The 26,882-nt window shown below is 35.2% G+C and overlaps 1 protein-coding gene across 3 annotated transcripts in view; it reads left to right on the forward strand.

Annotated features, from left to right (window-relative positions):
- Nucleotides 1-26,882, forward strand: part of SA1 (stromal antigen) — a 106,279-nt gene that overhangs the window by 73,937 nt on the left and 5,460 nt on the right. For 2 of the 3 annotated variants that reach the window (XM_081769888.1, XM_081769889.1), the window contains exons 18-22: nucleotides 3,522-3,692; nucleotides 7,810-8,018; nucleotides 9,666-9,826; nucleotides 12,258-12,330; nucleotides 18,955-19,079. In XM_081769888.1, coding sequence (XP_081626014.1) covers nucleotides 3,522-3,692; nucleotides 7,810-8,018; nucleotides 9,666-9,826; nucleotides 12,258-12,330; nucleotides 18,955-19,057 — 717 coding nt within the window. In that variant the 3' untranslated portion in view covers nucleotides 19,058-19,079. The remainder of the gene's footprint in view (nucleotides 1-3,521; nucleotides 3,693-7,809; nucleotides 8,019-9,665; nucleotides 9,827-12,257; nucleotides 12,331-18,954; nucleotides 19,080-26,882) is intronic. The other variant, XM_081769890.1, reaches the window with a different exon arrangement.

The following is a 26,882-nucleotide window of genomic DNA, read 5'->3' on the forward strand; positions in this document are numbered from 1 at the left end:
CAATGCAATAAAAGAGAGCATTTTTCAGTCATGCAGTAAAGTTATGACAAGTTTTGTAGGTGAAAGTGGACTTTACTTTTCAGGAACTTCTCTTCAGGATTTAGTTCTATAATACTACCAATTTATATACTCATAACTTTTTAAAACACACAAATTATGGGATTAAAATAAACACAGTGATACGAGAATACGACCTCGAGTTGTTCTTCACGTTTTAGTTGTATTTTAGAGTGCTTTTCTAAATTTCCGATGTACAATAAATAAATAAATACAAAATAATTTATGATCTATTCCTTCCTGTAATTAACTTTACAGTATATCACGATATGCTTCTCTAAACTTTTTGGTATCAGTTTGTGACATTTGTAGCCAAAAGTGATCTCTCAATATCAACAAATCTTATTGCACAATATTTATAGAGAGGAGCAAGTTTAGTATCTACCTATGTATATTTTCTGGCAAGTTGAAATCTAACCGTGTAGGTAATTCTCCATGTCTTCATTTGTTTTGTAGGCGGGGTTTCTGGCAAGAACATCCTTCAATTTCTTTTTCATAATGCGCCTGAATTTACGAAAAACTCACTGGCGCCCGGTTGAACTTAATTAGCTTGAGCTAAGCATTCTCTGAGCACCATTCCGTGCGGTCCTTGTTTCTGAATTGATGTCAACACAACATTATAATGAGTCTTCGTCATTATCAGATTTCTCTTAACGTATTAACAATCTTGCTTTTGCTCTGTTAATCAGTGCTAGCATTTCGTCCGTAAACCAGACATTCTTCCATCCTCCCATGCAAAAAGTAATTCTGTTGCATAGACATTTAAATGTATTGAAAATTCAAACTAAAACTGGATTAATTGCATGTTACAAGCATACATCTGAAATAAAAACTTATAGTATATGTTGAACATGCGCTTAAGCACTAGTATATGCTTTAATCTTTGAAATAAGCATTTTTATGCACTATTCAAATTCGAGCTGTATTATTGCTATTAGAAACCCCTACCAAGTTTAACAGAGATGCATATAAGCAAAACAATATATGCATTTGCATAAAAATCCGATGTCTAGTTATAAGCATACATCATGTATGTAGTACATATGTACAGGGCTCTATGGCATTATTTATGTCGTCTATAAATTGTGAAATGTAAATAATGCCACGTACTTTTTTTTTTCTCGGACGTTTACGTTTACGCGGACCACCAATTGGGAAAGACTGCTCTAGTTAACATACAAGAATCCAGTTAACCTGGAGATGAACAAATAATACCTACAGTTTATTTCGTTTCTGTAGAAGAGCTCCCTCGTTCTTATATGATTAGTAAACGTGCCTTCGGTGCAGGAAACCTGGGTTCGATTCCCGGTAGGAGCTCATGTGGTTCAGAGTCCACGTTAAGCTGTTGATCTACGTCTCATAAAGCCTCACTGCTAAAAGAAATCTAAACTATAATCAATCAAACAAACCAATTCCTTAGTACAATCCTTTCACCAAGAACTCGCAGTAAGACAGCACCATCTATAATGTCTTTCCCTCTCTCTAATCAACTATTTGTTCTTCTTCTTAATTTCCTGTTTGTTCTTTACCCATATAATCTTCCGTTTAGCATTTGAAGCAGCATTGTTGTTCCGTGTGATACGAGACTAATAATTCTAGTCATGATATGTTGCATCTATTTCTTAGTGGAATCGTTAATGAAAAAACTTTAGCCATTATCGCGTTTCATTTGTATCATCACGTTTCATTTGTATCATCACGAATTCAGAACATTTCTTTAATTCTCCCGTCTGTTATAGTTTTAATTAATTTCATCGGTTGCCTTTTGAGCTCCCTCGTGGTTATGTGGTAACCCTTGCCTTTGGAGTGGGATATCTGGATTCGATTCCCAGCTGGATCTCGGTGGTTCGAATCCGACGATTAGCTGTAGATATACGTCTAGTATGGCCTCGCTACTGAATGGGGCGCTAAAGTATAATTCAATGCAATTGAATCGCTTGTTTTCTCATTCTTCGCCTTTCGCGTGAGTTTTGTCAAATTCAAAGCTTAATATCGTAGATCATTTGTCGCTTTATCTTAGTTTGTTTTACTCAGTACGTAAACATATCTCAGTCCGTACTTATGTTTATAGGATTCTTCAGTATATCCAACTGGCTAAAATTTCGTTTGGCTTTGTTACAGTTTCCCCATTGTTAATTTGTAGTACATTTCATTCTTTTACATCCTGTACATTTCGTATTTTCCTATTCGTTGCGATCACACACCACTCTAACTAGAAAGAAATTTGCCATTTAGTGTTAATGGTTTAAAAAAGAAGAAGGTAGGGAATGTACGAGAACAGCTTCATGAATAATGAGGAGTTAACAACTTGAATAGTCTCTAGTTAAATACTTGCCTCTAAGAGTCCTAAAAATATAACGGTTTCGCCGAACCACTTTTCGACTTGAAGAGTCTCTATTGAAATATACGACGATGTCACTATTTGCTGAGTAGTTGCAACCGTCTGACTTCTTACACAGCTTTCTTGCAGTTTCCAAAGTTCACTTATTGCTGGAGGATATTCTATTTTGACTTTGCGACATATACTTAGTTGTCTAAAGAGGTAACTAACAAAGGAGGAAGAGATGAAAAATAAGCGTGATTAGGTTAGTTTGTAGCATTCATGTAGAGCAGCGTTTCCCAACCGGTGTGCCGCGAGGAATCGAAACAAAATTATTAATTTTATAGCAATCAAATTGTAAAGCGTAGGGAAAAATGTATATTTGTATTTCACATTACTATGAACCTTTACTATGAATCTACAATTTTAAGTTTCATACCGTGTTACTGTTCTGTACATTTCTAATGTTGAAAAAAGTATTTGTTGTCATTGTTATGACCATTATTGCTTTTTTATTTTTGCAGACTATTTCGCATCTTGAAAATTTAAAATATTCAATCCTTTCGACAAATTACCTACATTTGTGTTTTAAAAGTAAAGAGATTTGTTTGTTCGTTTGTTATTTAGTGATCTTCCTTCTTAGTAAAAGGTTGGATACAGTTTTTTAAAAAGAAAGCGTATTTTTAAAAACTTGAGTCCAATATTTCATTGCAATTGTTTTCTATTTTTAAATTAGAATAAAAAATAAGCACAATGATTTACCACAGGGGAAAAAACAGTGATAGAGCTTTCTTCTCTGTGAGAAGATCAGTAATCACAGAAAAAATACCACTGTGTTTTATATTTACAAATAATATTTATAAGTGTGCCGCGAGAATCCAAGTAACACCCGTAGTGTGCCGCAAGTTAAAAAAGGTTGGGAAACGCTGATGTAGAGAAAGATAAGTATAATTTATTTTATTATTATTAATTTATTTAGTTATTTTTTTTTTTTTTTCAAGTAACTGTGTTATTATTTGAAGTCTTGAAAGGGTTGGGAAAACATCCTGGATTTGGTAGGAAATTTACTAATGTAAATGCACCATAAATGAAAGGTAGTCTATGAATGGACAACTCAAATCTAATTTATTCTGTTTACTTACAGTATTACAATGACTACGGAGATATAATTAAAGCCACGCTTGGAAAAGCAAGAGAAATTAATAAAGTAAATTGTGCGAGGACCATGGCTTTAAGTCTTACAATGTTGTTCCGTGAACTGCAGAGAGATGGCCTTAGAATTAATCGCCAGAGCGAGGAATTTATTAGTCTTAAGGTTAGTAAAATAGGTTAGAAAGTTTTCTGTGTGTTTAACTTTATTGCCTTAATTTTTGTATGGTACCAGAGGATCAATACAGTTTGAGGAAATGGTGTTATTGATCCTGAATATAGAAACACTTCATTATGTGAAATGACTAGAATATTTTAATATTCGGCCTTCAGACTTCTCAGTGGCATAATAATTAAGATAAAATTTTGTAAAAAATAAATAAATAATTAATCAGCATAATTTTGTTATTTTTTTTTAAATTTATAGAAAGCGACAGAGATTTTTACTGAACAAGTCATTGTTGGTATTTTAATGAAATCTTCATTTTGAAGAACAGGTAAAGAATAGGCAATATTAGATATTTAAACTATAATATAGGCAGTAGAAGGAAATAGACAAAATAGGTTAAATGTTTTTTATATAACAAAGGTACTTCAGGGTTCTGTCGGTCACGAAAGTCATGGAAAAGTCACGAAATCAGAAAACAGTCATGAAAGTCAAGAAAAGGTCACGAAATTGAGCTTTTGGGTCACGATTTATTTATTTATTTATTATTATTATTATTATTATTATTATTATTATTATTATTATTATTATTATTATTATTATTTTAATCTGTACAAATATAACTATAGACTGGAAAATTTTGTTCTATAAAACGTTAAAATTCACCACCAAAAATGTATATGATCGGCTTTAGACGCTACCAAATCGCAAGAAAAACATGCTTTTATGGCATGCATGAAAATACGACCTAATTCGCACCCAATTTTCTCTTGAGAATGTTGTGAAATTTTATTGTTTGGTAAAGAAAAAGTCTCGAAATTTCATTTTGGAATTACAGTAGACACCCTGTACTTACCTATTTGTATTCCTTAATATAGAATAAATTTTCCAATATTTCTGTTGCATACACGAATAAGCTTTAACCTACTATTTTTAGCATATTGAGTAGTGTTTTTTTTTTTTTTCAAGCATGGAGGCATTGTAGAACACATTAACGTATGGTTTCATGCCTTTCTGCGTCGAAACATAGGTGATGACCTTATAACTTTAAAAAAATAACTTTTGTTAAGCATGTTTTTATAGTTTTTTGGCTAGCTTACTTTTGCACCTAGAAGATTGAAATTTTGCACACACATTCAATGTACCCCGCAGTATTTTTCAGATTTGTTTCAGATCTCTGCGTTAATACAGGGGTCCAGAGCGGAAAAATGTTTTAAAAAAGCCCTATTTCTGTGATTTTCCCGTCTCAGATTACATGATGAAGACATGTGAATGGTACCGTTGGAAAGTTTGTTCTGTTTTAGAGAATGATGTACGAACCATGATCCTAGGATAAATAGGGATTTCTCAGGAAATATTTTTATTGCATCCGGGTCTTTTGGAGTAATCTGGGTCATTGTGGGTCTCATTGGTAAATATTTTTCCCGCCCTTACTATTCAGGATAGAAGTTTGACATTTTATACACATATTTAGTACACCTTTACTATTTTTAGTTGATTTTGAAATTGTGCGTTATCAAAGGGGGGGGGGTCCAGAGGGGATTTAAATGTGGAAAGGAAAACATTCAGAAAAAATCAGTTCCCGATTTTTTTCAATTTCCCGCCTCAGGGACATGATAGGAAAATATGAATGGTTTCGTTTGAAAGACTGTTCTATTCTGAGAGAATGAGATACGAACCATGATCCTAGGATAAATGGAGTATGATGCTGTAGCTGCTTGACTGAAAGTCTATAATTTACGTAAAAGAAAAAGCCAGAACTTTAAAGAGTTAACGCATATTAATGAATTTTAATACATGTATATTGAGATCCTCACATAGTTATTATTTTAATATCAGTAGACTTTGTAAATTTATGTACAAAGTAAAGCTTAAAGATTGAAGACTTTCCGCTTCTATGTAAAGGATATTCCAAAGAATTGGTTTCCCCTAAATTGATGCCTGTATAATGCACTTCCACGTATCTTACCTATTAAGCTGTTATTTTTATTTCTTCAGGTTTGTGCAAAAGAATTATTATTTTTTCCACTAATCTTGATATAACTTTCTATAACTTTCCGTCTTCTTAAAACCACCAATATGGATTCGGACTGCAGTTCATTGTTGCCAACTCTTGTTTCCAAACTCGTAGGAATCGGTGATTGTGGAGTTCATATAATTATACAAAACATGTAGACAGAAATTTCTACATATTCTCTCGAATTATTACTAGTTTGGAAATAAAGATTGGGAACAATGAACCGCAGTGAGAATCTATAATAGTGGTGTTAAGAAGAGGAAAGTTACATCGAGATTAGTGGAGGAAATAATAATTGATTTGCACAAAGCTGAAAAATGAAAATAACAGATTTTATAGGTAAAGTATATGGGAGTACTCTACACACATAATCAATAGAGGCAGTCAGTTGATTAGGTTACCTTGTACATAGAAAGGGAAATTCTTCACGCTAAAAAGACGCTACTTTGTACATGTGAAGATTTCAATATACAACATATATTAAACCTCAATAATCCTCGTTAAAAGTTCCTGTATGCAACCGAAATATTTGGAAGTGTATTCTGTATTAAGGAATACAAATATCTGAGTATCACTCAATAAACCAAATTTTGCTGAAACATAAAGCTATAACCCCCTAGATGAACTAATTTTATCATGTCTCTAACGTTTAGAAATAGGCATTTTGGTGAGAAATAGTTTTGGTTCAAACAATTTTATAAAGATAACCAAGAAAGTTCTGTCGCTTTCTGTAGAGGTCTGTGTTCCATTGACTTACACCGTGGTTGAATGCGAATAGAGATATGGCGAAGGTCAGTTGTTGATGTGGGTATATCCAACATTCTACCTGGTTGTGGCAGTTCAGTTACAACGTGAACATGCGTAGAGAGAGAGAGAGAGAGAGAGAACATGGGACCTCCACAGAGCATCCTAAGGGCATGTCTGTACAGAGTTCAAACTGGGGTCAAACTCCGCTGCAGCGGGACGGAAGATGTGCCAGGCCTTTGGTGAGGATGTCGTCACTACGCGGAGAGTACAGTGGTGGTTTAACAAGTTTAAGGACGGTCACAAAACACTGGACGCGCTACGTGCCAGAAGACTAACACATGTACAAAATGTAGATCTTCAGGCAGTAATTGAGGCGAACAGTAACCAGACAAGTGAGGAACTGGGACTACAATTCAATGTCAGTGGAGAAACCCTCCATTAACTTGGGAAGCACTACAGGTTGGGTCGATGGGTCCCACATGTGACTCCGGGTCAGAAGGCAATGTGAGCAGGCACCTATGTTTGTTTTTGTTTACTGTCTCGTCTGAAGAAGAAGCCATTTTTGGACAGCATGTTGACTGTGATGAGAAGTGGATCCTGCAAGAAGCTCCATGGCGCCGTCATTGGTTAGCAGCCTATAAACTGATTCCAAAACAACCGTAACCAGCACTGCACCAGAAGGTCCTCTGGATGTTTGGTGGACTGCTCGCGGCATCGTGCATCGGGAATTGCTACCAGCTGGTCAGAACATCAATGCAACTGTGTACTGTCAGCAGTTAAGCCGTGTTCAAGAAAAACTTAAAATTCTGCAGGCAGCACCACTACTGAATCGCAAAGGGATCTTCCCGTTACAGGACAACGCTAAGCCCCACGTGGCTAAGATGACCCGGGACACCATTCTGCGCCTTGGATGGGAAACACTATTGCATCCGCCATACTCCCCGGACATTGCTTCTTCCGATTATCACCTGTTCCATTCCTTGGACAATCACTTTAAAGGACGCCAATTCAAATCCCTAGTAGAGGTGCAAAGTGCGCTTGATACCTTCGCTTCACGGCCCACCAAGTTCTATCGCGATGGAAACCATGGCCTTCCAGAACGTTGACAGAAGGTCGTCAATGCTGATGGGGACTATTTTTGATTTTCCAGGTACGTCTTAGATGACATATCGATGTTTGAAGGTGGTAGGTGAAAAAGCCACAGAACTTTCTTGGTTACCTTTATGTAACCAAATATGTATGTTTAAAGTAAGCTAAATCTGAAATAAATGTTAATATTGACAGTTATTAAAGTATTTCATGTAATACATCTTCTTTATAGTAATTATAACATTTTATTTGGAATCTTTGTAGGAATTGGCTAAGCGCTTCGCTCTTTCTTTTGGCCTTGATGCTGTGAAAAACCGTGAAGCAATCACTGCCCTACATCGTGAGGGAATATTATTTTCTGTAAATCCTTTGGAAAATCCCGCCGATCCCACTGGTCCACCGCCAAATTTACCTTTCCTGGAAATTCTTACTGAGTTTACCAACAAGTTGTTGAAACAGGATAAGAGAGTTGTGTAAGTAGGTTATTTAAAAAAAAAAAAGTTCTTTCTAAAATGTCATAATTTATATTTTGCTTTTTTGTAAGTATTTTGTTTGTTACTTGTTTTCCAGTATTTCCAGATCTTTTTTATTAAGAACTTGCATCATTCTCAATTTTCGTTATCCATCTTACTGAACAGTGGATAGAAACTTGTTAATTTGAAAAGTAAATTGTATTTTCAGTAACTTCGTTCGTCAGTAAGAAATTATCCATAAAAAATTGAGAATTGTGGTAGTATGGTTTGCAAGTGTTTCTACGTTCATTGGATCTTTTTTCTTAAGCTTTATTATTATTATTATTATTATTATTATTATTATTATTATTATTATTATTATTATTATTATTATTATTATTATTATTATTATTATTGCTGTATCTCGGTTTAAACTGATTTCAGCATAAGAATCTGATGCCCGTCTCTAGCAAGTGCAGATTATTTGAAGATTTCTTCTTCTCCAAAGAACCTCCTGACCATATGACAAACGTGTCTAGTATTACTGATTTTTGTAGGTTTGTTAGAAGATGTCTCGCGTTTATCTGTTCAAGTTTCGTCACAGTACTTTTAGGGGCAATTGCAGTAGTTGAGGTAATGATTAGTCTTACTGTAACTATCTGACATTTCCATACCTTCTTGATTTCGTGTGCCAAGTCTTCATATTTGCTTATTTTCGTAGTGAATGTTGTACGTATGTTATGAGTCAATGGTACTGCTACATCTGTGAGGGTTACTTCTTAACTCTTGGTCAGTTTTATTGATAACAGTGATGTCGGGTCTCTTTGCAGGTACTGTGACATCCATTCTTATTTCTGGATTCCAATAGTTTGTATTCGTTATTTTTAAGTACTGGACTTGGCTGGTATTTTCTTATTTCTGGATTCCAATAGTTTGTATTCGTTATTTTTAAGTACTGGACTTGGCTGGTATTATTATTAATTATATTTAAACCATCTTGTATATTGTTGGTATATCAGGTTCACTGATGCTTTTCTTGTTGATTTTATAAGTGACTGTCCAAAATTTTGTTCTACGATATTTAGGTTTTCTTCCGTAACAAGATTTTGGCGTACCCTAGCTAATGAAGGGAGATCCGGCCTTGAGTCATTCCCTTCAGACTATTTACATATGTTATAGATTGTGGAGAATGTATTTGGAAATCATAAACAAATAATTATGAAACATGTGAAACAAATATGTCAACGTGTATGCAAACACAATTACAATACGCGTTGTGTAGAGAGTACTCTGTTTCTTTTTAGTAGTCACAGCTTCTTCATTTGAACATAACTCCCTTTGCGTAATGTTTTCGTTAGTTACTATGTTAGTTAACGAAGAAGTAAATATAAATCAATCAAATAACTTACGAGCTACTCACTTTGTTGATATATGTTTGACGAGCTACTCACTTTGTTGATATATGTTTGGTTATTCATGTTAGATGTACGTAAATTAAATTTAGTTTATTTGCATTAAGCTATGAATTCAACCTAGAGTCGTCTGTTAAGAACCTTATACATAACCTTTATTCCTATAAGAAATAAAAAGATCTGAGGGACAAATTGATGTTTCGATTTCCAGTTAAATATCAGAAATAGAAAAAATAACTTTTTTTTCTGCTTATAGATTGAATTACTTGGATCGCCGCATTGCTACTGGAATGCCGTCTAGTCGAGGAGAGGATTGGCAACCTCTACTTATGTATAGGAACAGTTTGGTTCATGGAGAAACTGATCAACCTCCACAGACTTCCAAACGAGCGTACAGTAGAAAGAAGAAGGATAACGGTAAGGGATTACTTACTTTCTACGTATTATATACGCATACATATTAAGGTGGCCCATATATATATATATATATATATATATATATATATATATATATATATATATATATATATATATATATATATATATATATATATATATATTTATAATCTTTCAAAGACTGCGGTAAAGAAACTAGCAACATAACTTGAACATAAACACATTAGTCTCATACCTTTCCTAATTTTAATCTCTGTTCTCCGTGGCATGGTTTACCGATGCACCATTCAAATCGATACATGCCTGGAGACGAAGAGTAACGTGTCACAAGCAGTTTGAGAGACCCATACTGGTATCCTGTGGAACTCTTCTGCGATAGCTTCCCATAGTTTAGCCAAATTGCGCATGTGATGTTGATACATTCCATAAGGGAAAGTCGCGTGGTGTCAAATCAGATTAGGCACTCCCCAGACCCGCTTCGACCGATCCAGCGGTTCGGGAATGGTTTCGTTAAGAACTAGACCATCCTGTCTGACATACACTAACGGTTCTAAGTCCAGCGACCGTTGTTCCTACTCTCATGCTATACAGTGTTGCCATATCGAAACTTTTTGTCCAGAATTACAAATACTACAGTCAGTCAAACATCATACACATAATTGTGGGCCACCCTGTATATCGTCGAAATACAAAGCAAGAGTTAAAATTAAACAAGGGAATTGATAAAATAAAAAGGTAGTCTACATCAGTAAGCTCAAAATGTCATCATTCACTTTTGTCCTCCAAATTATTACACATTTTAGAATTTTCGCTGACAGCTGTTCAGTTTGAGTTCATTACTAAAATTGCTCTTCAAGTGATGGACATTGCAACAATCTACGTCATCTTTGAATTACAGAAAACTATACTGTCTATCCATTTACAAATATTAAGAAAGAAATATATAGGAGGAAATCCATTTTATGTTGTATAATTAAATTCAATAACAATCGATTAAAAAAAAAAAGTTCTCAAACTCGAGTGAAACGTATTAAAAGAAAAAGTTAATGATTTGATAGTGGAAGAAATGATTGCATAAGTGTACTTAAAATTTCATTGATAAAAACTCATGTATATTTCATTCACTTTTTTCTTTCTTTTTTTTTTTTTTTTTTTTTTTTTTTTTTTTTTTTTTTCGTGTATATTTCAAGTGCTTCGGGGGGAAAGGAACACTATCCGTCAGGGCTTACACCTTCTTCTATGAAGGTCTTCACATAGTTTTTGTAACTAAAGTTAATGTATATGATGATGTGCGAAAAATATATCAAGACCTGCTTAGAAGAAAGTCTTAAGCCTAAACCCTGAAGAAAAGTGTACACGGAAAGTACTTGAAGTATAGGCTTTAAAGAGTAAAAAAATCAGGTGAATGTTAATAATTATTATTGTGTGTTCCATATGCTCAATAACCAATTTTGATAATAATTGTTTAATTAGCATAAGGAGTTCACATTATATAATTTACGCTAACCTTCTCTGTTCCAAAATATTCAGAAATGTGTTTTTTTTCTGCGATATTTCAAGGTAAAAGCACACCCTATCCAGAAATAAAATTGGCTGCTAGTTATATATTCTTTTTCTTACAATGTTAATCTTAAAAATTACTATGTTCTTGTAAATTAATAAAAACAAGGTAAAAACTGAGATTTTTCGTAAGGGGCCGCGGTGGCTCAGTGGTAGATGGTTCACTCATCCTAGGTTCGATCCCAGCTTGCGCCGAGTTAACTTTGTAGTGGACAAGTACTATGTACGTTGGTTTTCTCGAGGTTCTCTTGTTTCTTCCCACTTTCTTCATTCCACAATTTAATTCATTTTTCATCACCGTCTCCTTTAGCCTAGCCGGCAAACCCGTGGGGCGTAAAACTTAAAGATTTCATTTTCGGAGATCTTTCAATTAGTGTGACAGCAGAGTGAGAAATGTTTACACAGTCTATGATAACTCCCGAGCTAGCTTACTGTCAACAGTTTATATTCTATAGTAATCTTACCATCTTATTTAATCACTTGCTCAAAATCCTACTTCACATTGAAAACAAAACTCATTAAATTCAACGCTCAAGATATCGCTAATGTAGTTAAGCTCTCAAAATCAAACAATGACGGTGTAACATATGCGTAAGTTTGAACCCTTATGATTCCTTGTTGTAATTAGTTAGATGTACACTACGCAATTTTAATAGAACCCAGTTCTAACGATCATACATTTAGAGTAAAGAAAATTACTCGAGTTATTAGACTATCAAAAAAGTTATTAAAAATAAGCTTCTCAATAACAGGAAAGTTCTTTTGCTATTGAACATCATGGGCGTGTTACTTTCATCGACTTAGTTCTTTTTACAAGTTAGGAGTATATCTAAGTACAACATGCTTTGTTCAGTGTAATTTTGTATTTAATAGATTTTTTGAACTATTTCAGTTGCTGTGGAAGATGAAGACGTTGCAGACGAAGCTGATGATGCTGGATCAGATCATGAATTCCAGACTCCTGTGTAAGTGATAGCTGCTAATTACAGCAGTTATTAGATACAGAAATATTATGATAGGCTCATTTTCCAAATTTTGAACAGTAGTGCCGATTTTCGGATATATGTATAACAAAAGTTTAAAATAATAATAATAATAATAATAATAATAATAATAATAATAATAATAATAATAATAATATGATGATGATGATGATGATGATGATGATGATGATGATGATGATGATGATGATGATGATGATGATGATGATGATGATGATGATGATGATGATGATGATGATGATGATGATGATGATGATGATGATGATGATGATGATGATGATGATGATGATGATGATGATGATGATGATGATGATGATGATGATGATGATGATGATGATGATGATGATGATGATGATGATGATGATGATGATGATGATGATGATGATGATGATGATGATGATGATGATGATGATGATGATGATGATGATGATGATGATGATGATGATGGTGATGATCTGCTCACGGTGTATGTGATTACCGTATTCATTCAATTATAAGCAGACACCGATCACTGATTGTAAAGCAACCTCCCGGAAATCAAAAGCAAAAATTGAGAAAAAATTAAGATTTATAATCTAATGAATTCTGCCAAATTATTGTTATTTTTAATGTAAATAAAGTCATTTTCTTCCTCTGAATATTTAAAATATCTGCTAAATTCAAACGAGCAATACAAAATTTCAATTTCTTTCTTGGTGAAAATTAAAATCCATTACAATTAACAGAAAGTGGCTTAGTTGCTATCCCTAAGTGACCTCGCGTAGTGTAGTCGCTAACGCTTTGGCTTTTGATCCGGAGGTTCCGAGTTCGATACCCGGTGGCAGCACTCGGTCGAAAAAAGGCCAAACCATCTTGAGTGAAGATTTCTCGTTCACACCAGACGAATACCGAGGTAGTACCAAACGTAATGCTCCCAGGCTGCTTTTACAGGGTGTCTACTAAAATTCTAAAATGAGATTTCGTGACTTTTTTTGTGACCTTTTCTTTCCCAAATCATAAAATTTGGTAACATTTTCAAGAGCGAATTGGGCCGAATTTTCATGCATGCGATAGAAGCGTCCTTTGCTTGCGATTTCGTAGTATCTGAAGCCGACCATAGACATTTTGGTGGTGAAATTTGACGTTTTATAGAACAAAATTTTCCAATCTATACTTATATTTGTACAGATTTAAAAAAAAAAAAAAAAAAAAAAAAAAAAAAAAGTGACCCAAAGGCTAAATTTTGGAACTTTCATGACCGTTTTCTGATTTCGTGATTCATGACTAGTGACTTTCGTGACCGATAGACACCCTGTTTTATTTCCCCATTTCTTGTTCCCAAATTCTCCGAGTACTTTGATCGCCGAGGGACTATGGCCATAGCTCCCGAAAGCCCAGAAATTAGTTCCTGATACTAATTAGAAAAAAAAAAAAAAATCACTGATTTTGGCAACACCGAGTCTGCACGACGACAGAAACTTACTGAGGCAGCTTCTGGAGATATTTTTCGGAACTTTTTCCATTTCGTTAATAGAGAGTGTCTGTTTCACCGGTCATGTTAACGATATTGATTTTAACCCGAGGGATATTTTCTTCAAGCAAAACAAATAAAATAATGCTCGGCTTACAATCTGGTAGATGCAGTTGATTCTTTATCTGCTGGTAAGTAATTCATTTTCCATTTTCGCTACATGATATCGTTCTATATATATATATATAGAACGATATATATTCACACGATATCAGTACTTCTTTCGGGAGCTCACATCTATATCGTGGTACAGTAACGGTGTAGAAAAACCAGTATCATGTTATGATAGTGTTCAAATGACCTGTTGTCTTCGGCTTAGTGGTTAGCACTGGGCAGTATCAGCTGGATATGAGGGTTCAATTCCCGGTCATATTCTTTGAATTTCATATCTTTACTTAGTTTTAAATAAGTAGTTCATAGGGAGGAACATATGTTGTTGCTTTGAGGGACTTAGTATGTGAAAGTGTCTATATTTTTTAAGTGGGGATTTGGAGATTTTGGTTTCCTGTAGTCAATATATGTTGTGTATGTGTGTGTGTACATGTCGAGTCTTTTGTGTATGTTTTCAGATATTTTTTAAGGTAAATTTGTAGTTCAGTGTATTAAAAAATATACGTAGATAAATCCACTTCTAATGTTGATAATCATATCGTAAAAAAAAAAAAAATAGTTGTGATTGTCATTGTAATTTTGATATGCGTTGTAGTGTTTGATATGGAAAGTGTCTAACTTCGAGGTTACTGTTTTGGTGGTATTATAATAGGTTTAGCTGACCATAGGATTATGTTCACTTTCTTAAAATGCTAATCACCAGGGTATATTGAATCAGATTCTCCCTTATTTCCGCTATATTCCAAGTTAAAAGAATTAAAGATATGAAAATGGTGTTTGGAAAAAAAAAAAAAAAAAAAAAAACAAGAAAGAAAAACATATCTGCACACTCTGGTTATATTATTAGATTAGCCTTTGGCTAGCTGGGGACTCCGCCCCTAGACCCCCGCATTTACTCGGTCTACGGCCTCGCGTCTCCTTTCTATCAGCCTTTGCATCAGGAGTGACTTTCGTGCATTTACTCGCAATATTTCCTGATTTTGGCCCAGCTGGCGACTTCGCCCACTGACTCCAGCGTTTACTCTGCCTACGGTCTCGCACCTCTTAAAGTCACAATTCTACCAAATTTAACGTATTTCAACTACCTAACAGATAAGATTTTGTATCCCAGGAAAACGTCCATTTAAATAACAGAGAATTTCTTCATCCCCCCTTTAGACCTCCTTAAAAACTAAAAATATTTACTTTTGGCAGTCCCGGAAGGCTACAATCATGCCAAATTTCATCATTTTAACCCTACCAGAAGTACCTTGTTCCATATAAATAACAGAGGGCGCGGTGGCTCAGTGGTAGAGCGTTCACCTCCGGTGCTTGGGGTCCCTGGTTCGATCCCAGTTCGCGCCGTGTGGACTTTGTGGTGGACAAACACCGTGCTCGTGGGTTTTCTCGGGGTTCTCCCACTTTCTTCATTCCACCATTTTTCACTCATCTCTCATTATCACCGTCTCCTTTAGCCTTTCATTTTTTTCATATAAATAACAACGGAAAGATTTTTCAATTCCCCATGAAACAACTCTACAGTTGAAAATTTTTATTTTTGATGATTTACTTAGGTAACGCTAACGAAAATGTAAAAGCATTTCAAATTTTTATCCAATTCCAAGTACCGAAAATATGATATTATAGGTCCAAAAAGTCCACTTAAATAACATGGAGAATTTCTTAATCCCCTCCTTTAGATGCCTAAAAATAAAAAGTATTCACTTTTGGCAATTTTCCTGTGGGTTAGTCCCGGAAAGCTACAATCATGCCAAATTTCAACTCCACGTCAACTGGAAGTACCCCTTTATTTTATGCTAGTTCATACAGTTTTTTATATATAGTTAGGATATTTTTATTATTAGATATTTCTCTGTTGTACCAATCATTTTTCGTTTAATTTAAGAAGCTGGCTTTATCAATCTGAACTTTATATACTTCCTTTGTCCGTGTGCGCGTCCGTCCGCTCAAGAACTAATAAATGGATCATAGCCAGGATATATAGAGGGTCAAAAGTTAGGAACAGTTTGTTGATGGAGGTGATCCATCTGGTTGATCCGAAGACCCCCTTCTTCCAGATATTTTTAGAAGGAATTATTATATAGGGTGTTTCAAAACAACACCGACAACATTTGGGAGGTGGTGCACAAATGCTTCGTTTCGGAGTTATAGGCTGCCGAAAACATGAAAAAAAAAATGAACTTTAAAGGTCCATAGCTTCAAAACCATGAGACCTACCGTAGTCATTTCAAGACTTCACTTAGGAAATAATATGTGCCTCATCCAGATATCCATGTTTCAGAATCCTAAGGTACTCACCAACTATCTCTATAAAAATCGTTGCGGAAGTACTGCTGGATTGTGAAACGTGGATATTTGGATAGGGCACATATTAGTTCATAAGTACGCTAGGTCTCATAGTTTCGGAGTTATAAGCCTTTTAAAGTTCATTTTATCATGTTTTCGGCAGCCTGTAACTCCGAAAGGAAGCATTTGACCACCCAGGTTGGTCTGTAGTCTTCGTCTTATCTTAGTGTAAGGGATCACCTCCCAAACGTTGTCGGTGTTGTTTTGAAACGCCCTGTAGATGGATTCTGCCTTGCTGGTATGCAACCGAAATGTACCGAAAGGTCAGGTTGGTATCGTACCAGTTATTTACAATAGTCTAACCAAACTCCTTTGTGTGGTGTACAGTGACACTGCATCTGCTACTTGTTTTTAAGACTTTTTCCCTATCTATTTTACTGAACAATTGAACTAACTTCTTTAGTGCTATACTCCGTGAAAAATGAACCGACCAGATGGCGCAGTCCAACTAGGTGATGCGTGGTCTACGTATCGATTTCCATCGCCATTGCTTCTAGCTTTCAAGACTGGAATTCGCGCTATCTCTTGATTCATTCAGGCTCCTCAATTGCCTCACGATGTTCGAAGTAACACCAGAATCTTTTTCCCCGTTGCGAATCGAGTACAGACTACCGCACCAACTATTCGATTACACGGTACTGGAAATTTAACGATGGAGCGAGTCATTTTAATGAACACAGTTTTCGTGGACGTGACTCAGCATAAAAATAAAATGTTAATGGCCAACGAAGTAGTTGTTGGTAGGACTAATTACAGTGATGAGTTCTTTTGTTACGATACTTGTGTGAAATATGACGTGATTAATGTAGTTCCATTATTGATAAAATGATTAAAATGGAAAACTTAGTAACCCAGACGAAAAAGATGTGTGTCAACCGTTGGAGGCAACTAACTACGCTTATTACTGATAAAACGATGAAATTACCGACGAGTCAAAAAAAAAATCTAATTTAAGCGACACTGAATTTAATGGTTCAGGTTCCCCTTCAGAGAAAATCAATGCTAAAAGCTTCAGGGCTTAACTTGTACATAGGTCGTCTATGAATAGATGGCGCTAGTTATAGTGACTGTTAGTGAATTGTTCCTGTAGTCCCTTATTTTACCTAGGTATATAGGGAGTCGAGAACAGTGATTCTATTACATTTGTACATATGACTATAATTAACTCATTCACTGTCGAATATATGTAGTGACAAGATGCTATGTTCTAAGTAAATGTGCAATTATTAAATAATGAATCAAATTCAGGGGGGGGGAACATGCTGGCTCAGTGTAAAGAGCCTACCTCTGGTGTGTGGGGTCCGTGGTTCAATCCCCGGATAAGTAAGTTTGTGGTGGACAACATCGTGTCCTTGGATTTTCTTGGGGTACTCCCCATTCGTTTCCACTTTCCCATTCCACCAATTCTTCCATCATCATTCATTCGCTTTAATCATCTATCTCTCAGCCTAAAAAGGCATAATTGTAGGACGTTAAAAACTGAAAGATTTCAGTTTTCATTTTCATTTCAATAATTCAGAATATTCTCCGATTGAATAAACGAATCAATCACCCGATTCATTTGTATTTAGCAATTCTGTTTGTTAGGTAGCGCAGTCAACGTGATTGCGAGATACAAAAAGTAGGATTTTTTTTTCTTTCTTCTTTCCTACTCAAGGATAGAACTTTCGTCAAATGAATCCCATTCGATTCCTAAAAGGTGACTACGTATCCGTGAACTTGAACATTTTTCAATGAGAAAAAGAAAACTATTGATTATATGGTATGCAGAATTCGCAAAGCAGTGCAATATCCAACACTCATTTCACTAAACATACTTCTTGGGGTTGTCACCAACGTGGGGAAACCTGGAAAAGTCAAGGAATTTTAAGTGCGGATTTTATTTCCGTTTTTGTTTGATGGAATATATTCTATAAAAGAAATTAGTTTGTTTTGCAAAACTTCCCTACCTACCAATGCGTAGTAGATGAGAAAGTCTCTAGTCGAGAAAAATATCCTTGCTTTCGTGCATTACCTATAGATCTGGATGTTTGTAAATCGTGACCTGGAAAACGGAATATCGTCGTTGCCAAATAAGTGGAAACCCTGCTTCTGTTTCGATAATGGAAAAGTTAAATATTAGCCCCGTAATTGAACGCCGTACAGTCAACTGAACGTGTCTAATAACTCGAGATAAAAATAGGTTTCAGTTTATGTCCAGGTTGCAAATATTTCTCCGAGCTGATTTGATGCTCTTTATTTGCATATTTCTGTTAAAAGAAGAAAAAAATAAGTTCCAACAGAAAAGTAGGAATTATCCTTGTGTTACAGTCTAGCGGTAATGAAGACATTCATAAAGATGTCAGAGAGCATCGAAACAGTTTATAGAATTGTTTGATCCTCAGATGCAAGGTAAGGTCTTCTTGTCTCTATTCAGTATTTATTCTATAGCTACAATTAACAAATAATCTGTAGTAAATGTTTTGTATTCGGCATTATCATAAAGAAACTTTTGCGAACAGAACTTAGAAGTTGGACACTCTTCATGATAGATCTCTTTAAAAGAGTCCCTTTTCATACATTTAGATACTGTTTTGTTAGAAAATAATTCTATCTAAATGTGTGTGTGTACAACCCAACAGGCGTCCAGTTACTAAAGGCATTAAATTATGGATAAGAAGGGCGGAAGAAGAAAGCGGAACTTACCAAAGTAGTGTCGTCCCCGAGTTCCGTGATGATAAGTAAAGTCCCACCGAATTCTCTACAGGTACCGTTTGACACTAGAAACATTTGCATGCTGCTGGTGAAAGTAATTCTCTTTTTGATTTGTATTGATCATCTGTTTAACCTTGAGACTAACATGAAATAACCAGATTTTTCAATCACTGTTTCAAATATAAACGGAGGTGTCGATATGATAACTAAGGTACTATATGGGATAAGTGTTGGATCTTCCTTGTTAAGGTGTTGTGCAGTCATGTTCAAAACAGTTCACAGCCGCAATTACCCAAAGAAAGGCCCAACTAGAACACCAGTATAGAACCTAAGTTTGCAGGGGAGTAGCGTGATATTACAAGCGTATATATCGTGGGAGTTGCAATTAATGCTTTCAAGAAAACACCGATGAGTATAGAATGGAGCACGCATTGAAAATGACGGCAATTACCAGGGAATTGACATATACCAAGATTACTCCAAATTCATTATTGTACGAAGAAATTTGAAAATACGCATATTTTATGTCTGTTTCCTTTCTGCTAAATAGTTTGCATTTCCGCTCTCGAAACGGAAGACTCGGATCAAATTCCCGGAGACACCTTACATGGTTCGGATCTAAATATCGCATAGCATCAGCTCTTGAAAGGTCATAAAACTTCAAGGTATTTTTAAAAATACAAGAGAAGATTGAACTGTTTTGGACATGAATGTGTATTGCATGTGGTCTATGAATTTATTTTACGTTTCTTCTGTTCCTGTTTATAAGTGCCGAAACAACTTGTAATTTTGTGCGTATATAATAATTTCGTTAACGTTCCAAGTATAAATGTTCTCATTGTAATTTTAGTTTTAATTAGTGTAATAGTTGTGTATGTTAATAGTACTCTGTTTAGTATTTACATGGTTTTAGTAAAAATGTAAACACAGTTCAAAGGAATCAGTCTTAATGACAGAATATAAACTCATTTTATAACGACGTAAATGTAATGTAATATTTGTGGTTAGGAGGAGGAAAGGTAAACAATAGTAAATTGATTTCAAACTCATTTTATTCAAAAGTTTCCTATTATACTGCGGGATTTGTAGTTTTGCGTTCATTGAAGGGTTTAATTTTTCATAGAATCGGTTGTTCCTAATGCGAGCTGCCAAAAGATTTGTTCAACCACAACAATTATTATATATGAGCAAGAAACTATGTATGTTGTTTATCTGTAGTGTTAAATATCTATAATACCAATCCCCATCAATTAATAATACTGGTCGAAAAACACTGTCGGAACAGTTGAGAACTATGTGGAATTAGGTATATATATATATATATATATATATATATATATATATAGGGATTAGACAAAAAAAAGTCTAAAACGTTCGCAAAAGTGTGAAAACCATACCTAGTATGTTGTGGGGCCTCCTTTTTTGTCCAAAACGGCTTGGATTCGACGTGGAATGGACGTATACAGCTCCTGAATCGTGGTGTGTGGAATTTTGTACTATTGTTCCTCCAAAACATGCTCCAGTTCCTTAAGGGATGCTGGTGGAGGGTAATGAGACCGAACACGCCTTTCTAACTCAGACCACAATGACTCAATGATGTTCAGATCTGGTGATTGTAGAATCCAGGGGAGGTGTGATAGCTCCTGGTCATGCTCCTCAAACCATGATTTCACCGTTTCTGCAGGTCGACAGAGTGCCAAATCATCTTGGTAGATGCCATCACCATCAGGGAACAATATTTAGGCCATGGATAGAACCTGGTCTCCCAAAATGGGCTCATACACCTTAGCATTCATCATTCCATGCAGGGCTATGATGGAACTTGCGGAAAACCACGATATCACTGCCCATACTGTAACAGAACCACCCCCATGCTTTACAGTTGGGAGCAGGCAGTCTGTATCATAGGCCTGCGATGGTGTTGTCCATACGTAAACACGACCGGTTGTTGGAAACAAGGTGAAGGTCGATTCATCTGACCACATTACGTGTCTCCACTGCTCATGAGTCCACGTCTTGTGGTCCTTGCACCACTGGATACGCCTCTTCGCATTTACTGCTGTGACTAGGGGTTTGGCGATAGCGGCCCTGCCATGAATTTTCATTTTATGAAGTTCCCGTCGCACTGTTTTATAACCGCCACCAGGTTATAGAAGTATTTTTTTGTGGACGCTCTGTATATTTCGTGAAGACAGTGATTATTATTTTCAATTTATACTTTATTCTGCAACGCACATAAGTTCTTTCTTTGGTGGGAATTGCTTCTTTCCCACACAATTGGACAAAGACGTCTTTCATCGTTTTTTCATATATATATTTAAAACATTGCTTTTGCTGAGAACATTTCAGTTAGTGATTAACCATTTCAGTGTTTCTCCTTGACTTATTATATGCACAGTATATATTTTATAGTTATTGGGAACTGAATTAAGTGCTTTCGTTAATCGTTTATGGAAACATTACAATAGATTAGAGAAATACGGGCTGACCAGATGTCTCAGTAGCCAAAGTGGCACCAGCCTCACAGTTTTCGTAGTTCGTTATCTGTACTTTCTCACGCCAAAGTTATCGCAGTGTCTAGTGCATTATGGGCAGTTGACTAAAATTAACATAAATTGTTTTCCGTATTCTGTTTGTATGTGCATACAGGTGAGTAACTGAGTAATTTTTGAAATGAACTGCCAACACTTTTCTGTTGACCATTGCAACCCGTAGCTTGAGCTTGGACGCTCGAGGAGTTTGACTACAGGTCTGGAAGATGCAACCACGCATCTCGCGTTGAACTTCAAACATAAGTTGTGTTAAGGGGCACAAGCTATTTAGCCGATGAAGGACGATTTCTTACGGCTAGCCCCAATCAGTGAAATCCCAGGTCCGCAGACCTTGTGCGTTTCAAAAGTTATATACGCGCCCTCCAATATCAGAATTCAACTGTGAAGACCTTCTTTTCGTTTATTTACTCAAGATTTACTTTTACGCTGCAGGACTTTTCAGCGTAACAACTGGATTCATCGTGGGACGATCCAGACAACTTTTCCCCAGTGCGAATCCCCCAAGTGTGTTCATGGTGTGAGCAAAGTATTTATAGTGATACCTGAATTATAATCATATATACATAGAAAGGGCTATATCTCCCGAATAGGGCAAAACGTAATTTCAACGGCAAAATTTATTAGTGTCCAGTGTTGTATTCATTTCTCTTCGTTATATTTTTTTTTCAAAATAGTGTTCTAATAAATAAGTATGGTGTCAATTAATCCAGTGTGTTTTCGTTGTTTGTATGAGTGATGTTTGTGTGTGTTATGGTCTGGATGACCGTCTGATCGTCCGTGAGGTTTTCGAGACGCGACACCCGAATCTCTCGGCGCCTAATGCTCATCTCATTATTGAGACCGACGAGCTTTTTGGGAAACAGTTTGTAACCTTTCTTGGAGAGGTCTTCGTCGTCCTGTCCAGGTAAGTTAAAGTATCAGGAGTATACTTATTGGTAATACCACGAGCCGAGGACAGCGAACAGAACTACAGGCGGTTACAAATAAATAGCTTCCCGAACATGGACCACGAACTTGAGTTGGTTACAAATAAATGCCGCCCGAACATGGACCACGAACTCAGGACCGGTTACAAATAAATGTTCGCCCGAACATGGACCGCGACTTGAGATTGGTTACATATAAATGACGCCCGAACTACCGACCCGAATCGAGACCGTTGGTGCTCGAAAACTCATAAGATAAATATTTTAATATATCATTTCTCTTTCAGCTTAGTACCAGTAATCTGAAAAAAAAAAAAAAAAAAAAAAAACTTCTCTTTTAGGTGATTTTAATCATAGCTTGTGACATTATATTTTATTCTAATTGTATGTTTTTTCAAGTTTATTTTTGTCTAAGATGGCACAGGAAGTAGACATGATTACTAAGATAAGTTCACTTTTTAAAGAGAACTTTGATAGATTAGAACAAAAAGTAGATAAAAATGAAGAGAATTTTGCTCATCTTAAAGAGAATCTTGTTAGATTAGAGAAAGATAGTAAAGAGTCCCGTGCTGAGAATAAAGAAAACCTAGCTAGATTAGAAAAAGAAGTAAAGGGCGAATTAGGTCAGAAGATAGACGGTTTACGAGATGTGTTTCGTGAAAATAGCCAAGAAACAGAAAGCGCCGAAAACAAAATACCGGAATGTAAACCCCAAGTACAGTCAGATGTTCCTACTGAATACGAAACACCGGAAATTGAACCTCAGTTAGTGACTGATATTCCTAGTGTAAACAAAACATTGGAATTGGAACCTGAGCCAGACACTAACACTCTTAATGAAAAGGAAACGCAGAAATCTGAACTCCAACCAGAGACAGGTAGTCTAAACCAACCTCTTAACAAATCTGGCAACGATTTTATCTATTCAGAATCTAGTGACGCCGCTTGTAGTAGAAGTAGTGAAATCCATGAACATATGATTGTACACGACAGAGGTCGTAAGCGCACAAGAATAACTACCACAAACCACAGAGAGAAAAGGCGTAAACGAGATTACAATTATAGCAATAAGCAAAGATACGCAAACCGGAGCGTAAACAATACGAAATTTAAAGAGAATCAGAACCAAGACCGCACTCGAAAAGGCAGAAACAGAAGGAGTCGTAAATCACGGGCACGTAACCTGAGTTATCACATACTAGACAGGAACCGCAATTTGTGTGACATTAAGCATAGATTTGTACGGAGAGGGAACCATCGTAGAAATAGACGAACAAACCGTAATTATCAAAGCAGAAACAGTAATCATAGGAAAAAAAAAAAAGGTAACCAAGAATTTGTGTGTTGATACAAATTTTTCTCCTAGAAGAGCGACGCATTTCTAAGCGATAAACATGTATTCATTTTCTTCCTTTTTGCTTTTAGTTTTTGATAGAACACCTGGACACGAAAAGAAGAGCTACGCATTTCTTTTAAAACTCCTTTTTGCTTCCAGCTTTTAACTGTTCAGTAAAGAGCAGATAACACGTTTTTCTTTCTTTATTTTGATAAGGCAGTCGCTAGACTGTAGAACCACTTGTGTTTATGGTTACGAATAACGGGTGATACACAGCTGATTAATTCTTTTTCTCTTTTGGTCTTTGCTCCGTGTAGCACTTCATACCTCAGTCAGCTGTGCATTTGTGTTGCAAACCTTATCACTGACTTACTATTAGTTTAATGTCATTAAATTTTTCTTGTTTTCATTTCAGATGTTTGAATTTAGATTTTTAGTAAATAATTAACGTATCACATACGTAGGGAGATTGCATTTATCCAAAAGCAATTTGAACTAGTGGCGCAGTTCCGTATTCCTAGCTAGTGGGAAGATGTTTTGGCGTTATAATATATATATTTTTATTGTGTTCTAAAATTTAAAAAAAAAAAAAATCTTTTAGGATTTCTTCCCACTTTCGAAATTCTTAAATATGTTATTATATGTTATTTAGAATTAATGTTTGATTTTCTTTTAGAAAAAAAAAATGTATCGAGATGCCCAGGATAAGAAAATTTTTAGTTGTTAGTTATGTATATATTTCTGTATTTGTAAATGAAACTTACAATGTAATCTCATGCGTAGAATATGAAACTTTTCACTTATAATCAATGTTAAATTTATTTTTCAGTGTAAATCTTAGATTTTCGTTTTCATTTTGAAGTATTTACTGTAATTTTATTGAACCTCATTTACGTCATTTACCCGATTTTGACTTATTTGAATTTCCAGGATGTGACATGATATATTTTGTTCGAAGAGAAAAGTTTAGAACGGAAAGTAGGCTAAGCCTTAAACAAGTGATAACAGACATTTCCTTGTTGGTAATAGAATGTGCAGGAATGTCGTGTGAATAGTATAATTCTCCGAACGAAAGCAGTAATCTTTTTATTGTAGAAGGAACTATATGAACAGATATTCTGATGGTGAACGGTCGTTTTTCCCCTCATATTAATATATATGCGGAAATATGTTTAACTTCTATATTTTCTTGTAATTTCTAATTAACATTTTTTTTTTCGTCTTCTCTAGACCACTGAACGACTGTAGGGAAACTTCTTCGGGTATGATATTTTATGGGGATAAATATTTTTTTTTCAGGGAGGCAATATTTCCTGGAATTGCAGATCTGTTGCAAAAATGGATGTGGCTAATCCATTGGATATTCCATAGCTAACTGTATTTTCGCCATCAATCGCAAAATATAGTTTTTCATTTCTCTTCTTCCTTTATGGTACCCGTAACTAACCATGTGTATTCTTAGGTTAGATTTTTTTTTTAGTGTATGTTATTGTCTAGTAACATTTCAGCGAATATTTTAACGTTTATGAATCGTAATTATATTGTGTACTTGTATGCTAATGAGTTGTAATGTTTATTTTTCATGTTAATTTTGAGAAAGTTATATTTTAGTCACAGTATGTCCCAAAACTATTTGGAATTTTTTAGTAAAATTGTTTTTATTATGGAGGATTTTTTTTTAAAAAAAAAAAAAAGAAATCAACATGGCCAAAGGTTTTGGAATACAAACCTTTAGGTTTCAGCCATACTACCAATGACGGATGATTTTCTTCAAAAATCGACATGGCCCATTATTTATGAGGTTTCAGCCGTCTCAGAAATATTGATATAGATCCCGAAAATTAAACTTATTTTCTTTCTTTCCAACAGCATGAAGCCATAACGTTTTATGAAAATTAATTTGTCAATTATTTTGTATGCTCGATGACTGAATTTTAATGCGTTAATAAGACCATTTTAAATATTTTGTAGCGAAGATGCCTAAGGAAGCTTGTTACAGCTGTTTTGTAGGGAATTTAATCTTGATGTTTCGGACTGACCAGAAAGTTGTAATGTCGTTGACTATATTCTTGTTTGTATCTCATGTTTTTCTTTTAATAGGTCTCACGTGTTTTGTCTTAGAGAGACATATCTTTACGATGCTAGGAGAGCATTTGTATTTTGTGTGTTTACACATTTTTTCCAGGTGGATGATGTACGTTATGTTCCAGGGAACATACGTGTATTTTACTGAATATTAGTGTTGATATTTCAGTTATGTATAGAAACATTTTGTAAGTGCCTATGGTTGCAGGCCGTTCCACGTTTCTAGTCTTGCCTCGCAGGTGTCGATGGCATATTTCGTGTGTAAGTACGTGTAGTATTACACATTTTTCCCACCAATGGTTTTGGTCAATTCATGGTGTAATGACCATTTATTTTCAGGAATGTTTGGACTAGTGAGTCAACTTCCTTGATTCAGACCTTTGAAAAACTTGGATCAACACTTTATAGTTTTCAACGCTTTATTAATAAGTTCTCTTGCAGATAATACCCATATGTTCTGGTAACCCTACAATGTTTACGTTTATGGAAGTGAACAACGACCATTATTCTAGGCCTAAGCTAATAATAACTTTGTTTCAGAACGAAACCATTTGTTGTAATGAGCATTATTGAATTAAAGTCTCGATTTTCACGACGAGCAGATGGCATTTGATCTTATGGCGTGCCGAATTTTCTTCATACATGTCAACGAAATTACGATCTTTTCTTTGATATGTAGAATCATGCTTATTTCTTGGGATTACTATGAACGTCAATTTTGACACTTAAGTTTATTTTTTTTTATTTTGAAAAACGATTTTTCGTTCTTTTCTGCCAAACAACACGAGGCACAGTTAAAAAAAAAAAAAAATGGACATACAGGTGAAAATCTTATTTTGTTTATATATTGTCAGTTTATCATGTGTTTACATTTCCATTCATTTTACTTTTTCAATGATTGTGATATTTTTCAAATATATTATAGTGATATCGAAACTTTAATAATAATTTTAATA

The sequence above is a fragment of the Thermobia domestica genome, chromosome 8 (genome assembly GCF_964235325.1).
Source record: "Thermobia domestica chromosome 8, izTheDome1.hap1.1, whole genome shotgun sequence".
Taxonomy (NCBI): Eukaryota; Metazoa; Arthropoda; class Insecta; order Zygentoma; family Lepismatidae; genus Thermobia; species Thermobia domestica.